The sequence below is a fragment of the Saccopteryx leptura genome, chromosome 1 (assembly GCF_036850995.1).
Source record: "Saccopteryx leptura isolate mSacLep1 chromosome 1, mSacLep1_pri_phased_curated, whole genome shotgun sequence".
Lineage (NCBI taxonomy): Eukaryota > Metazoa > Chordata > Mammalia > Chiroptera > Emballonuridae > Saccopteryx > Saccopteryx leptura.
The window spans coordinates 378,342,705-378,359,166 of NC_089503.1; the positions used below are offsets into that span (position 1 = coordinate 378,342,705).

The 16,462-nt window shown below is 54.8% G+C and overlaps 1 protein-coding gene across 4 annotated transcripts in view; it reads left to right on the forward strand.

Moving 5' to 3' along the window:
- Positions 1–16,462, forward strand: part of TFEB (transcription factor EB) — a 52,493-nt gene that overhangs the window by 4,598 nt on the left and 31,433 nt on the right. The window contains exon 1 of one of the 4 annotated variants that reach the window (XM_066359441.1): positions 9,644–9,764. The exons of 1 other annotated variant lie outside the window; for it this stretch is intronic. Coding sequence is in view for 1 of the 3 variants with exons in the window: in XM_066359445.1 (XP_066215542.1) it covers positions 14,236–14,243 (8 nt within the window). In the remaining 2 variants the exon portion in view is untranslated. Of the gene's footprint in view, positions 1–9,643; positions 9,765–13,611; positions 13,637–14,122; positions 14,244–16,462 lie in introns of those variants that run through there. 2 more of the 4 variants (XM_066359443.1, XM_066359445.1) reach the window with 2 other exon arrangements.

Here is a 16,462-nt window from a genome sequence, read left to right on the forward strand (position 1 = left end):
GACTGCTGAAGCCCCCTCAGTAGAGCTTTAGCTGAAGGCGGCTCTGGCGCAGTGAGCAGCCCGTGTTTCTTGGGACACAGCCATAGCTGCCATGTAATGAGCGCTGGGCTGAGTGTACCCTAGGCAGGGGGTCGCTGAGAGCGTGGGCTCTAGGGCCAGGTTTCCTGACTGGGAATCCCAGCTCTGCCACTTACTAACTTTGTGACTCTCGGCAACCTGCTTAACCCCATTGTGTCTCCATTTCCACATCTGGAAAGTGAAGATTGCAGAAGCACCTACCTGCATACAGGACTTAGAATAGTGCTGTGCTCAAAAAATATTAGTTCTTATCATTAACTTTTTTTGTGTGTGACAGAGACAGAGAGATGGATAGATAAGGACAGACAGACATGAAGGGAGAGAGATGAGAAGCATCAATTCTTCGTTGCGGCACCTTAGTCTCCTTAATTGATCATCGATTGCTTTCTCATATGTGTGTTGTCAGGGGAGCGGGGCATGGACTACAGCAGACCGAGTGATCCCTTGCTCAAGCCAGCAACCTTGGGCTTTAAGCCAGAGACATTGGGCTCAAGCCAGCAACCTTGGGCTTCAAGCCAGTGACCTTTGGGCTCAAGCCAGTGACCATGGGATTATGTCTATGATCCCACGCTCAAGCCAGTGACCCTGCGCTCAAGCTGATGAGCCCGCGCTGAAGCCGGTGACCTCAGGATTTCAAACCTGGGTCCTCTGCGTCACCGCCTAGTCAGGCTCATCATTAACTTTTTTTTTTTTTTTTTTTTGTATTTTTCTGAAGTTGGAAACGGGGAGGCAGTCAGACTCCTGCATGCGCCTGACTGGGATCCACCCGGCATGCCCACCAGGGGGTGATGCTCTGCCCGTCTGGGGCATTGCTCTGTTGCAACCAGAGCCATTCTAGTGCCTGAGGCAGAGGCCATAGAGCCATCCTCAGCGCCAGGGCCAACTTTGCTCCAATGGAGCCTTGGCTGTGGGAGGGGAAGAGAGAGACAGAGAAGAAGGAGGGGGGAGGGGTAGAGAAGCAAATGGGCGCTTCTCCTGTGTACCCTGGCCAGGAATTGAACCCGGGACTCCTGCACGCCAGGCCGACGCTCTACCACTGAGCCAACGGGCCAGGGCCTCATCATTAACTCTTATAACTCGTGTCTTTCTTTTTTGAGAGAGAGAGAGACAAAGAGAGAGAAACAGGGACAGACCTGAAGGGAGAGATATGAGAAGCATCAACTCGTGGTTGCAGCACCTTAGTTGTTGGTTCATTGCTTCTTCATATGTGCCTTGACCTGGGTGCTCCAGCTGAGCAAGTGACCCCCTTGCTCAAGCCAGCGACCTTGGGCTTTAAGCCAGCGACCTTTGGGCTCAAGCCAGCAACGATGGGGTCATGTCTGATCCCATGCTCAAGTAGCTGAGCCTGTGCTCAAGCCAGATGAACCTATGCTAAAGCCAGTGACCTTGGGGTTTTGAACCTGGGCCCTCAGTGTCCCAGGCTGACTCTGTCCCCTGTACCACCACCTGGTCAAGCTCATTAATTTCTTTGTCATTTTCAAGTGAGGAAATAGCAGCATAGAGAGCTCTGGGGAAGAAATAAAGATCTATGGGTTGCAAACAGCCCCCGTGTGTCTAACATCTGCCAAAGAAATGCCTTATGCGGCTTTGCAGACTCCGTGGCCACAGTCCTCACCATTCCCTGTCGCACCACAGCCAGCCCAGTCTCCATGTTGAACAGGATAGCATAGGGGACTTAGCAATGCCTGCATCCCCACCACCGGTCCTGCCTCTCCCTTGTGGGGGAGGGGCATCTGGCCTGGTCACTTACTACCCACTCCTGACCTGTGGCTCTCCCCTGCCCTCCTGCAGCCTGTCCCTCCTCCACTCTGCGCCGGAGTCACAAATCCCCTTGGCTGCGATGTCGCTGAAGGCCGAGCTACGACCCTGATCCCGGCGGTAGAGCAGGGTCTGGGACTTAGCACACCCATAGGAAGGGCTTTGCTGTGGGCTGGTGGGGCAGTGGTGGGAGCAGAGGGCGGCTCTGAGGGGCAGAAGCAAGAGGCACTCATGACAGCTTCCTTTCCTGTCTCTTCAGTGTGGGCACAGAAGGGGGAGGAATGAGGTCTGGCCATCCCCGCCCCCATCCAGCGCCCATGGGGGCAGACCTGCTGTTGGCTCTTATCCGCACAGTGGAGGTCCCAAAGTAAAGTGTGATGCCAGGGGGATTAGTCAGGAATCCCAGCAGACCCTCCAGAAACCCCTGGTCTATTGCCTCTTCCCAGCTCTTGCCCATGCTTGTTCCCTCTGGCACCCCGTCCCCTGCTCCCCTCCCAATCCCAATCCTCTGTCCATCAAGGCGCCCCTTCCTGGGAGACCCAGGGGGCTGCTCTATCTGAGTGCAGCCCTGGCGGGATGGTAAGCTCGCCTCGGAGCTCTTAGAGAATAGCATTGCAGCCTGACCAGGCAGTGGCGCAGTGAACAGGGCGTTGGACTGGAACGTGGAAGACCCGGGTTTGAAACCCCCAGCGTGAGTCCAGGGTTGCTGGCTTGAGACCAAGGTCGCTGGCTTGAGATCAAGGTTGCTGGCTTGAGCAAGGGGTCACTCGGTCTGCTAAAGCCCCACACCCCTGTCAAAGCACATATGAGAAAGCAATCAATGAACAACTATTGCCGCAATGAAGAGTTGATGCTTCTCATCTCTCTCTCTTCCTGTCTGCCTGTCCCTATCTCTCTCTCTCTCTCTCTGTATCGTTACCAAAAAAACCCCAAACCAAAACAAAAAACCATTGCATCGAGTTTTGGTTTGGGGGTGGGGGGTTAGGCATTAATATGAAAAAAAAAAAAATCTCCCAAATGATTCTGATGCCTTTGCTCTAAAACAGTGGTCCTCACTTCTGAGTGGGTATCCGAATCTCCTGGAGGAATTGTTAAAACCCAGGTGCCACCCCAGGGGTCCTGAGTGAGTGAGTGGAATTCATAGGTCTGGGATTTGCATATCTGACAGGTTCTCCAGTGACACTAATGCCGCTGGTCCCCAACCCACACTTCAGAACCTACAGCTTAGCAGCTACCCAGGCAAGAGCTTTCTGTTTCCTGGCCCTCTGACTGCTCTGGGCCTCTTAGGCCTGTCTCCTTTTTCAAGCCAGGTCCCCAGGGGCAGGGACCATTCTGAGTCCCCTTGTTGATCCCTGAGTCCCTAGTATATATAGTCAGACCTCCCTTCCACAGCCTGGCTCTCTGCCCCCGCCTCCTGTTACACTGACCACTGTCCAGCCTCGTAGTCTTGGCACCGCCCTCTGGGACAAGTTCTCGGGGAGTATTCGCTGTGGGTCAAGGCGGTGAGGTGGACAACGAGGGACGCACTAGCCCCGAGGTCCAGCCGAACCAGGACAGGCCTGAAGCTCCTGCAGACGCGCCTGGCGCCCGAGCAGCATTACTGGAATAGGGGGAGGTGTCCCAAGCAGCCCCCCACTTTGTTGCAGGGAGGCTGTAGAGCAGGGATCCCCAAACTTTTTACACAGGGGGCCAGTTCACTGTCCCTCAGACTGTTGGAGGGCTAGACTATAAAAAAAACTATGAACAAATCCCTATGCACACTGCACATATCTTATTTTAAAGTAAAAAAACAAAACGGGAACAAATACAATATTTAAAATAAAAGAACAAGTAAATTTCAATCAACAAACTCACCAATATTTTAATGGGAACTATGCTCCTCTCACTGACCACCAATGAAAGAGGTGCCCCTTCCGGAAGTGCGGCGGGGGCCGGATAAATGGCCCCAGGGGGCCACATGTGGCCCGTGGGCCGTAGTTTGGGGACCTCTGCTGTAGAGAGACCCACCATGTTATTTACCTTCCCACCCCATGGAGGGCAAGTATTGGATCCCTGAGTTGCATTTCCTGTCAATAATAAAAATGCTAACATGCACAAAAAGCAGCTGTTCCCTTCTCCTTTGCCCACCTAGACTGGAGATGTGGGAGCGCGGGTGGGCGAGGGGTCAGTGCTCGAGGTAGGATGTCTCCATCACCGTCACCATCACCGTCACCGTCACCGTCACCGTGAGGCCCTGCGCTTTGCGGAGAGCAGGTAGCCGGTGACGCGGGGGCTCGCCTCTGGGCTGCTGGGGGAAGAGTCTTCCTTAGAAGCTGGAGGAGCCGGAGAGAGGCTGATAGGTGGGAGGAGGTGGTGGCCGTCCCTTCCGCCCTGCAGGGGGAGGCAGGGGGAGCTTGGCGTGGGGCTCAGTCCATCACCAGAGGAAGGGACCACTCGGACAGACGCCTTCCCCCGGGCACAGGCCTTGGGGCCGCTTTGTTCAGTGAGGCGCTCCCAGTGCCCGGGAGGGAGCCAGCCGCGGAGTGGCTGCCGGCAGACTGTGCGGAGGGCGGGTGTGAGTGAGCTTGACCTGAGCCCCCCCATGAACCCAGAGACAGGACAGGACAGATGCTGTACGCATGGTCTCTGCCCTGCGAGCCAGCGCTGGGTATCAGCCTCACCGTCTCACGCTGGGACCGGGCACAGCTCGACAAGGCACTCTGGGCTCGGCCAGGCCTGCCAGAGACCCTGGTCCAGCCCCACTCCTCTGCTGTGGGGCTCACCTGGGTCCCTCCCACAGAGGGTTAGTCCGCCCCTCCCTGCTCTCCCCATTGGGCTGTAGGGCGGGGCTCGGTTTGTTTTCTCCTGTTTGCCAAGGGAAGTCACAGCCTGTCCTCTCCCTTGTTTATCATTGTTTTGGGAAAACACCTGCCTCAGCCCCCCACAGCTCCTAAGCGGTGCCAAGTGACACACTATACTGTCCATCCCCTGCTGCCTCTTGTCCCCTCCCGGCTCTAGCCAAGTGTGTGCTCACTGGCTGCCCCGGCCTGCCAGCGTGGCCCTGGCTGGCTCTGCTGCGGGCGGCCTGGGGCTGGGGGCCAGGGGCCTCAGGGGCCGGCTGCTGCTGCCCTCCCGCTGTCGAGAGGAGGGCGCTGAGGCCCGGGCAGTGTGAGGGTACTGCTGCAGCACCCCATGGCCTTCATCTCTGTTGGGGTCAACAGGCGTGAGCTGAGCACTTCCGGGGTGCCTAGTGCAGGGCTGGCCCGGCAGGGTGCTAGGATAAGGACATGGTTCCTTCTCAAAGCTAGTGGGGGCCTGCCCAGGCAGTGGTGCAGTGGATAGAGCATCGGACTGGGATGCGGAGGACCAAGGTTCGAAACTGTGAGGTTGCCAGCTTGAGCGCAGGCTCATTTGGGTTGAATGCAGGTCACTGGCTTGAGCATGGGATCATAGACATGACCCCATGGTCACTGGCTTGAGCCCAAGGTCTCTGGCTTGAAACCCAAGGTCGTTGGTTTGAGCAAGGGGTCACTCGCTCTGCTGTAGCTCCATTAGTCAAGGCACATATGAGAAAGCAGTTGATGAACAACTAAGGTACCACAAGGAAGAATTGATGCTTTTCATCTCTCTCCCTTCCTGTCTGTCCCTATCTGTACCTCTCTTTGTCTCTCTCTGTCTCTGTCACAAAATGAAATAAATAAATAAAGAAAGCTGATGGGGAGTTTCAGGAACCACAGAGGACAGAGAAGCAGAAAGATGTAAAGTAGGACGGAATAACGTCCTAAATACATAAATGTAAATGTGTCCACACTCGACCCTTCGCTCTAAAGAGCGTTATTCCTTGGTCTGGGGAGAGTTGTTACCAAAGGCTCATACTGGCATGGCAATCTTGGCTCAACCTTTCTCTCTCTGGTCGCAGAAAGGGCAGCTCTACCTCCCCCTGGGTGCCCTCAGTGGGGGGTCACTCTGCAGGCTGGGAGGCTTCCCTTCTGGACAGACCCTCTCTTCCGGGAGGACCAGAGGCTGCTGAGCGTAAGGGAAGGCCGCAGGGAGGTCCCTGAGCCGTCCACCTGCCGCGTGGAAGCCCCAGGCCATGCGGGGTGGGGGTGCTGAGTCGGGCCCAACAGCTCAGGCCTCTGTGGAGCTCCAGACTTGGTCCTGGACCCCAGGGTACTGCATCCATTCACCCCGCCTCCAGCACCCCCCCGCCCCTCCCCCCAGTCCCTCTGACCCTCCGTCCGGTTCCACCGCATCTGGAACCTTGGTCTTGTGGTGTATGTGCACCTTTCCTGCTCTCTGTCCCCCTCTCTCCGGACTCTTCAGTTCTCTTTTCTGCCTCCCTCTTTTTGGTGTGTTCCGTGTCTGAGGCTCACCCCACTCCCTGGACACCTGCCCGCATAGCTTCTGGGGGGCCCAGAGGAAGGATCAGGGCAGGGGGAGTGGGCGAGAGGTGCCCAGCCTGGTGCAGCTCCCTGCCCCTGGGCAGCGAGGGGCACTGGTGGCCGGGACGCCCTGGGGAAGGTGGGAGCTGAGAGGGGCCGTGGAGCCCGGCCCGTGGGCTGTGCAGCTGGGGCAGCCCTCCCCAGACAGCCCCGACTGTCTGCACTCTCCACATTTGTGACTACAGCTTCTCGTCCCGTTTGGCCTAATTATAGAGGTTTTTAAAGCCAGGTGCGAGAAGAGAATATTAGAACTTCTATTTCTATCTCTATCTTATTCCTTTCTCACCCTTTTTAATGTGAACTATAGCACACTTGGTGCAAGAGAGCATACGTGTATCCTATATATAATGTAATCAATAATTTTAGAAATGGACATCCAGGTAACCACCACCCTGTGAGGAAACAGTGTAGCCTTCACTCAGAAGTCAGCTTGTGTGCCCCATCCATGACCCCCTCTCCTTTCTATTAATAGAGAGGTCATCCTGACTTTTCTATTAACCACTTCCTTGTTTTGTTTGTTTTGTTTTTTAAGGATTTTATTTACTGTATTGATTTTAGGGAGAGGAGAGAGAGAGAAGGGGGGAGGAGTGGGAAGCATAAACTCAGAGTAGTTGCTTCTCATATGTGCCTTGACCCGGCAAGCCCAGGGTTTCGAACTGGCAACCTCAACAGTGCAGGTCCCTGCTCCACCCACTGTGCCACCACAGGTCAGTCTTGATTTTTTTTTTAAGATTTTATCATATTTATTGATTTTACAGAGAGAGACGGGGAGCGAGAAGTTATATATATATAACTTATATATATATGTTATATGTTATATATATATGTTAACCTATGGTTGCTTCACTTTAGTTGTTCATTGATTGCTGGTCCTATGCGCCTTGACTGGGCAAGCCCAGGGTTTCGAACCGGCGACCTCAGCGTTCCAGATTGGTGACCTGGAATGCTCCTTGTGGACATTTGGGGTGCTTTCCAGTTTGGTTAGTATAAACAAGAACATTTCCATACATGCTGCCTAGCGTATTGGTGCCTACGTTTTTTCAGAGTGTGTACGACCCACCGTGACATTGTTGGCGCACAGGGTATGCAGTGCATACTCCGGCCGTGGTGAATACTGCGCTGAGTGACCGGGCGCAGGTGCCTGAGTTTCCGTTGCTCTGCATCCTTGCCAGCAGCTGGTATTAGCAGACTGCTTCCATCTGTTGGGCTGGGGAGTGTGTGGCGTTGCCTTATCTTGGGTGTAAGGTGCATTCACCTTGTCTTCTTTTTTATAGAGCAATTTTTGTTTATGTTTGCTGACAGGCATGATATATTCATGCATTGGTATTCAGAAATAGTTTACGAGGAAAGAAGCATATATTGGTGTTGCTCAGACATTTTTACTCAGAGGAATATAGGATGAAAATAGCTGAACGACAGTTAGAATCCTGAAGGCCAGGGAAGAGGCTGGTTTCTGAGTTGGGGGTAGGAGGGTGTCTGCCAGTGGGGCAGCCTCTGCCCAGAGGGTACCGAGCCCACCGAGCGCTAAGCGGCACCTCCAGACCCTCCCTCTGGGCACGCCTGGCCGCGGAGGAGGGCGCTCTGCCTCCAGCAACGCCCCTTCAAAGATGGATTGGCAGGTGCTTGTCGTTTAGGGACTTCTAGGGCAGCGGTTCTCAACCAAGGCTGACCTTGCCTCCCAGGGGACACGTAGCAATGTCTGATGACATTTTTGATTGTTACGACTCAGAGAATGCTACTGGCATCTAGTGAGTAGAGGCCAGGGATGCTGCTAAGTGTCCTGAGATGCTCAGGACAGCGCCCACCACAAGGAATTCTCTGGCCCCAGGCGTCCGCTGTATGGAAATGGGGAAACCCGGATCTGGGAAGAGGGCCAGGGAACGGAGTAGCCATGAACCCGCCGCATGGCCGTCTGGAAGCCACGCCGTGCTGTGCCCCTCGGCCTCCTCGTCGGGGAATAGGAGTGGCACGGGCTGCCATCCTCTCCGCTGCGTGGGGCTGTTATCAGGACTGGAGCGAGGGTGGTTGTGTTGGCACTTTGAGAAGCATCCCTGCAAGGGCTGGCCACCCTAGACTGTGCTCCCTGGCACTGAGCGGGAGGCGTCAGGTGACTGGCCACAAGCCTCCACCCTGGTTCCTGCTCCTCTAGGCCTCAAAGGGCTGTGGAGGAACTGCCCGGAGGCCCAGCCTTATGATGAGGACTGCAGAAGTCCGGGGCTCTCTGCAGAGCCCGGGGCCCCAGGCAAAACCATTTCTGACTGTGCGCTTCTCTGGGTGGGAGTCCAAGGTTGTGAGGGGTGATAAGGATAAGAGGTGTGTGCTTATCAAACTCCTTATCTGAGGCCCATTGAGAGCCCGGTGTGTGTGGGGGGAGCCAGAGGTCATCCTCAGGGGCTCTGCCCAGCCAGGCCAGGCTCCTGTTCACGCCCTGTACTATCCCAGGGAGCGGCCAGACATCCTTGGGTCTCCCTGGCCTCCCTGTCCTGGGGCTCACCTCACCTCAGCGGCCTCTCCCACCTCCTCCAGGTGCTGTGGCCTGCCCGGCCTCCCTGCCACCACGCTGGCCCTTCCTGAGCTGTACGCTCACGGAAGGGCCTAGGCACTCATCCCCCTGAGGTGTAGGTAACTGGTAGCAGCTTGCTGATTGACAGCTCTTTCTGACAAGGAGGATTTACCTACCAAAGATGGGAATCCTTGAGCCACCAGAACGGGGTGCTAGTGAAATGGCGAGCCTTTGGCAGTCTCTTAGGGAACTCGGGGGGCGGAGGGACCTCTGAAATTGCACGTGCAGCAAGAGCATGTCCCACGAGTGAACATGGTTGGTGGTTCAGCTCTTCCCAGAACTTTGAGGGATATGCTTGGTCTCAGGGTCCTGTTACATGATGGGCGGTAGTAAGACTTGGAACTGATTGTCTGGAGACCCTGGGAAGGCCCAAGGACAAGGGGAGACCCTGGGAAGGCCCAAGGACCATGCGGTCAGTCAGGAAGGTAGCGAACGGTGGGGCCCTGGTTCAGAGGGCACAGGTCTGCAGGAGGGGCTGGGCTGGGCCTGCACGGAGCCGGGAAGATTCCTGCAAGCTCTTGCTGTCTGTGCCTCTCCATCTTGGTGCAGGGGGCAGTGCGGCCGGGACCCGGGGAGTCTGGGCTGTGTGGGTGGGAGGGGGCTGTCAGAGGCTCAGTCTGGGAGGGGCAGGGGCACTGTCGGCGGCCTGGAGCCCGGGCTCAGTGAGATTGGAGCGGGGAGGCCCTCTGAGTTGGGCAGACCTGTGGGTGAGACAGGCCTTCCGGGTGCTGTGAGTAATCCTTGGCCACACTCGCAGCTCCCAGGGGATTGTGCAACTTCCTCTCGGGCGGAGGTGCAGGGGGCTGGGTGAGAAACAGCGGCGGGGAAAATGAGGAAACTGGGTCTGGGGCTGGTGCTGGAGCAGGGCCGCGGCCCTGGGCTCAGGCCCCCCGAGGAGCTGAGCGATCCAGGGGCCCCAGGTCCAGGGGGCCGCCCTCTCCCAGGTACGAGGGAGCATGCGTGTGCATGTGCGTGTCCTATGTCTTTGGGGCGGTGGGTAAGTGGGGTACGGCTCACAGGCTGTGCTGGCAGGAGGACACGTTTTGAGCGGGGTCAGGACAGGGGAAGGAGGTGGCCCATGGGAGGGACCTTCTCCCGGGTTCAGGGGAGAGAAGACAGGGCTCCCCCTAAGTCCGGGATGGTGGAAACCGTGGTAAATCAGAAGTGAGAGTTGCTAGCTGCCAGCCCCACCTCTGAGGAGCCCCGCGCCCCTGGGGAAGGGGTTATTGTCCCTCAGGCTGGGGGGGCTGGGAAGGCGAGGACACCGAGTATCTGGTTGGGGGCCAACGGAAGCTCTCCCGCCTCGTCTCCTCGCCCCCCAGGACTGTTCTGGGGCTCTGCTAAGGAGGTCGCGGGCACGGTGTGCTTGGCATGATGCAGTCAGGCCACAGTAAACACCTGCTTACATCAGGGCTTGGGAGCACCCGGCCTGGGTGAGCAGGGCCAGCCTGCCCGGGTTCAAATCTTGGCCCAGCCTCTTAGCAGCTACATGATCCCAGTACGTTATTTAGCTTGTTGGTGCCTCGGTTTCCTCTTCTGTAAAATAGAGGTGACAATCATAGCACCTACCATGTGGGTTCAGTTCGCTGGGAGGAGGGAAAGAGCGAATCCATGCTCTGAACAGTGCCTGGCGCCCATGAGCAAGCGCCGTGCACAGGTGACCGTTTACTGGTACGTGAGCGTGTTTGTGTGCAAACATGTGCAGCCACGAAAACCTGCCCCGGGTTCATGGCGATTATCTATAAAAAATATTTTTCAGTTACAGCTTACACGTCATACTACTTTGTATTAGTTCCAGGTGTGCAGCGTAGTGGTTAGACGTAGTGGTGATATCCTTTACAAACTGTTCCCGCTGACAGTTCCGGGACCCGCCTGGCACCGGACATAGTTATGTATGACAGTGTTACTCGCTGTAGTCCTTAGGAGGTACTTTACTCCCCGTGACTGTTCTGTGACTGCCCGTTTGTACTTCTCAGTGCCCTCAGCTTTTTCACCCTCCCCTGTGGCAACCCTCAGTCTGTTCTCTGTATCAGTGCGGCTGTTTCTGTTTTGTTTGTTCATTGGTTTTGTTCATTAGATTCCGCATGTGAGTGAAATCCTATGGTATTGTCTTTTCCCTGACTGATTTATTTCACTTAGCCGAGTACTCGGCAGGTCCGTCCGTGCTGTTGCAAATGGTCAGATTTCCTTCTTTTTCATAGCTGAATAATATTCCACAGGCATATACCACAACTATTTTTCTTGGTGGTCTGTCAATGGGCACTTGGGTTGATTCCAAATCTTGGCTACTGTAAATGACGCTCATGGTGATTACTGTGATGATGAGGATTTGAGTGAAAACGGGGTATGAAGGTGAGAGCTCACGTTTCTCAGGCCGTCCTCTGCGGCAGGTGCTGTCCTACACGCTTGCCCCGGACCACCCCTCCCTCACACTCACTCTGTGGTCCATCTCCAGTCGGGCCATCAGCTGACAGAGAGAATTAAGTTACCACGAGGATTGGCATTTTAGTAGTTGGTGCTGGGGCAGACTTCCTTGGGGCAAGCTCCCTGCCAGCCTGTGGACTTGAGGGAGGGGCCAGAGGCCAGCTGGTGGGCTGTATGGTGCCGGGATGATGAGTGTGGTTCCAGCTTCATCCAGACCTAGCTTTGAACTCTGCCTGAGCCAGTTACTCTGTGACCTCGGGCCTCAGTTTGCTCACATGTAAAATGGAGATGATAGCGGCACCTGCCTCCTCAGGGGACGGTGAAGCGGAAAGGAGACACCACAGTAAGATGACCAGCACAGGCCTGGCCTGGAGTACGTGTCCCACAGATAAATGCCTTGATTAGGCACCTGTTGTTGAGGAGGTCATGTGTCGGATGGGGAGTTTGAGCCACATAGATATCCTTGCAGAGTTAACTGTGGGTCAGAACCACTAATTGGACCCTAATCTGGCCATGAAATCAGCGTAGTGCTGTAATGGCGAACCTATGACACGTGTGTCAGCACTGACACGCGGAGCCATTTTCGATGACATGTGGCCTCATGCAGCTGCATACCAGAGAAGTATGGGGCCACATGCCGAGAAGGACATTTCATCCTCAGCTCCTGCCCATCCAGGTGCAGTAGCCGAGGATAAAACATTTGCTATAGTAGACACTCTGTGCCGGAGGTCTGTAGGCCAAAACAACAGAACTCCGGCACAGAGCGTCTAGTTCTGGGACTTCCGGTTAGGCCGTTAGGGGATCTTTGACCTCACTTCCGGCCGGTGGAGCAGGGAGCAGGGGAATGCCTTGGGGGACGCATCTCTGGGGGCCCTGTGATCGCCATTACCAGCAACCACATAACCACAGCAACTATCATCCAATTCTACTGTTCTGGGGAGTCATGGATTTCTAATTGACCATCATTTCTGAGATAAGTGAGGGGGAGGCTGGGAGAGGCGAGGGCCTGTGCTATGGGTGCCCTTTCCTGCCATTAGAAATAGTGGCAGCCATCTTAATTTACATAAGATGCAACTTGCAGAATTTCAAGACAGCATCTGGGCTCAGGTGTTTGTCAACTTGAGGTCAAAGTTTGAGAATCTGGAAAGGTGCCGCTTGGAGAATCAAGAGGAGTGCCACTAGGAACAGGAAATTTGGAGTGCCTGGAACCGATTACCAGACACTTTTAGCACCCTGAAAAATATAGCAATGGCTTTACTCACAATTTTTCCCTCTATGTACTTTTGTGAGACCGTATTCTCAGAGTTAAATAATATCAAAACCAACAAAAGAAACAGATTGACAGATGAAGTTAGTAGTGCTTGCTTGGGCTTGAAGTGTACAAAATACCAACCTTCAATTGAAGATTTAGCCAATGAAATTCAGCAACAAAAAAGTCACTAATAGCTTGACCAGGCAGTGGCGCAGTGGATAGAGCGTCGGACTGGGATGCTGAAGACCCAGGTTCGAGACCCCGAGGTCGCCAGCTTGAGTGAGGGCTCATCTGGTTTGAGCAAAAGCTCACCAGCTTGGACCCAAGGTCACTGGCTCGAGCAAGGGGTTATTCGGTCTGCTGAAGGCCCACGGTCAAGGCACAGATGAGAAAGCAATCAATGAACGACTAAGGTGTCACAATGCATAACGAAAAACTAATGATTGATGCTTCCCATCTCTGAGGAAATAAAAAAAGTCACTAATAGGCAGGTTAGTTAAAGAATTCCCCTCCCCCTCACTTAGTTCACGGCACCCCACACAAGTTAAATAATATCAAGACTAACAAAAGAAACCAACTGACAGATGAACAAAGAAGTCACTAAGCTGATAAGTTAAATAATTAGTTTTTGGTTTATTAAATACAGTTATATATTACAATTACACATTTTTGTTATTTAAACTATAAATATCGCAAAATTATGTTTTTTTCTCAAAGTGACACACCACCCGAGTTATGCTCGCTTTTTTGGCAAATTTTGACACACCAAGCTCAAAAGATTGCCTGTCACTGGCTTAGTGGGTCTCAATGAACTTTTTCTTTTTTTTTTTTTTTTATGAAAAAAAAAAGAAAACATCCAAGTGTATTACACAGTATTGTTCAGGACTGTTTTGTGTCATGCTTATATGTATGCATGTTCTCTGTACATTCGTGTGTGTGTGTGTGTGTGTGTGTGTGTGTGTGTGTGTGTACTGGGGTCAAATAAAAATATTTTTCTGTGAGTCATGATCAAAATATTTGGGGCTAGTGCCTTAGAGATTATCTCCCTCCCGCGCAGTGTTTATGAGGCACATACTGAGGCAGGACCCAGCACCCCACGTCAGGGGCAGGCCTGGGGAGTCGGGCCCCGTTCTTAGCAAGGTGTGTGGGGTGAGCGGACCCTGCGGGTTCCACAGAGGCCGAGGGAGAGGGGGCCAGGGAAGCTGTAGAGTGCTGCCCTGCGTTAGATGGGGACAGTGCCAGCAGACAGTGCCTGGGGTGAATGGTCGGCTGGGGGTCTGAAGCTGGAGAGCCACCTCGGGAGGGGGTGCTCGCTGGCAGTGCAGGGCCAGGCCTGGCCAGAGGTGCCTGTGCCAGCTGGAGCAGAGGGGTGCGGGGCACCTCAGGGCACTGGCAAGGGCTGTGCCCTCCTCCTCTGACTGGGGTGGGGTGGGGAAGAGGAGGAATCAGTTACTGGGAGACCCTGTACCCATTGTGGATCCGTTTCCTCCCCCCTCCCCCCCGTTGGCCCCCGGGAGCCTCTTGAGACTTCCCCTCCCCTCAGCTGCCTGGGCTAGCTCGTGCGCGTGGGTCTGGCCTGGGACCTGGCTCCGCCCTGAGCCCGGATCCAGGAGACAGGAGCCTTGCTACCACTTAGACTGCCACCCAGGGCAAATCAGAGCCTCAGCTTCTTCATCCGTAACGCGGGCTTTCTGCTCCTGAGTGGCTGGCCTCGTGGGTGGAGATGCCCATCTTGTGACATGACGTGGTGAGCTGGCTATAGGAAGTGTGAAGAGCTCTGGGTGGGCGGTTGCTGTCGTGTCTAAGGCCAGGAGGGCCAGGGAAGGTCATGAGGACATCAGCTGTCTAGCTGGAGAGCCCCCAGCCTCACCACCCCGTGACCTGGGGCCGTGGGGCAAGGGAGGCAAAGGGCTGTGGCCCGTGGTGAGCTGGGGATATCCCCAGCTCTGCGGGGGAAGTGGCTTCAGAGGATGAGACCCAGGTTTGGCCTAGGTCTGGGAACCCCAACTTCCAGAGTCCCCACCTACACGGGGTACCTTAGGAGCCCCAGTGTGAAGGTCCACGCTGCCAGGTGGAGGGACAGAGCCTGAGACTGACGGGCAGGGGCCAGTTTCCGGGGAGCCGTGGGAGGCCCCCAGCCAATGAATCCAGAGCCCAGAGGCTCAGGCAGGAACGTGGTTTTTACTAAAAGGCCACATAACTGAGCACCTCCCCTGTCCCGGGCACTGAGCACCTTTGTATATTTGCAAATTTAATCATCACAATATCTAATCCACAGGTCTGATTTTAAAGAAAAATTTTAAAATCTATTGATTTTAGAGAGGAAGGGGGAGAGAGAGAGAGAGGGAGAGAGGGAGAAGAGAGGGAGAAAGCGAGAAAGCACGATAGTAACACCCATCTGTTCCCGTACGTGCCCTGACTGGGGATCGAACCAGCAACCTCTGCGCTTCTGGATGACGCTCTGATCAAATGAGCTGTCTGGGCAGGGCTACACAGGTCTTCTTTATTTTTTAAAAAATTTATTTATCTCTTTATATATTGTTTATTGATTTCAGAGAGGAGAGAGGGAGAGAGAGAGAGAGAGAGAGAAAGAGAGAGAAAGGGGGAAGGGAGGAGTGAGAAGCATCAATTCGCTTCTCTCAACTTGCCTCGACGGGCTTTCCAACCGGAGACCTCCGCATTCCGGGTCGACGCTCTATCCACTGCACCACCACAGGCCAGTCCACGCAGGTCTTATTGTCCCATTTCATAGGTGAGGAAACTGAGACCAGGAATGGTTAAGTCTCTCACCAAGGTTGCCTAGCTAGTGAGTGACAGAGCTGGGCTGAGGGCATGAGTTCTGGGTTCGAGCTGCCGGGGCTGAAATCTGGGCTACACCACTCACTAGCCAGGTGACCTTGGAAAAGTGACTGAATCTCTCTTGCCATTAGTTTCTCACTCCGTGAAGTGGGAATGACAGCACAGGCTGCCTCACAGCCGCTGGGAGAAGCGCACGGGACTGTGGCGGTGCCGCGCTTAGAGCGCAGGAAGGGCGCGGGCAGTGGGGTCCGCCTCACTGGCTCCTGCCTGCAGGAGTCACTTGCTGTGTGACCCTAGGCCAGTTTTCTGGTCTCCTGAGGGGTCCCGGTCTCCTCAGCTGAGTGACACAGCATCCTGGTCTCTTCCTTGCCGCTCTCAGTGGCTTGCTGAGGGTCAGATGGGATTCAAACCCTGGGTGGGTCCTCAGGGAGGCCGTCATAGAGCAAAGGTGCGAGACACCCCAGACCCCAGGAGCTGCCAGGAACGTTTCAGGGCTTGTAGCTAACTGCAGGGTCCTGGTGCATCTTGTTTGGGCTTGCTTTGAGCTTTCATCTTTCCTGCTGGCCCCCACAGGCATGTGATTGGTGACCCCAGATTTACTCTGGGGTTTCCCAAGATGTGTCCTATGGAAAGGCTTGGTGGTTGAGCAGGTATGGCAGTGTGGGTCAAAAAAAAAAAAGCAAAATAGGTTTCTTTGCTGCAGGACTTGTCAGAGCCTTGGCTACACTAGTATTCATTGTGTCCCCACAATCTGTGGTCATGATTTACCCCAGGAGATTTCAAAGGCCTGGTCTTCAGAGCACCATTTTCCGGATGGAGACACAGACCTGGAGTGAAGCATAGGACATCGTTTCCCCAGATCATGAAATTGTCTTTCACCGAGCTGGGCCTAGAACCCAGGGCTCCTTGAATCTATGGCTATGGAGGGCTTTGCTCAGGACCCCTCACCCCCACCCCCTTTCCCTCCTTCCTCTGTTCATCTCAGAGAAATGTAAGTGGTGCTGTTTCTCCCGTCCCGTGGGCTCCCAGCAGCGTTAGAGGGTGTTGCATCCTTCTGGGCATCGCCGGGGAGGTGGATCTGTGCCCAGCACGTGGGCCCCTGGAGAGAACTTCCCGGCTGATGGATGACAACAGGCTCATCCCGCTGCAGGGCCCCGAGCAAGTGGA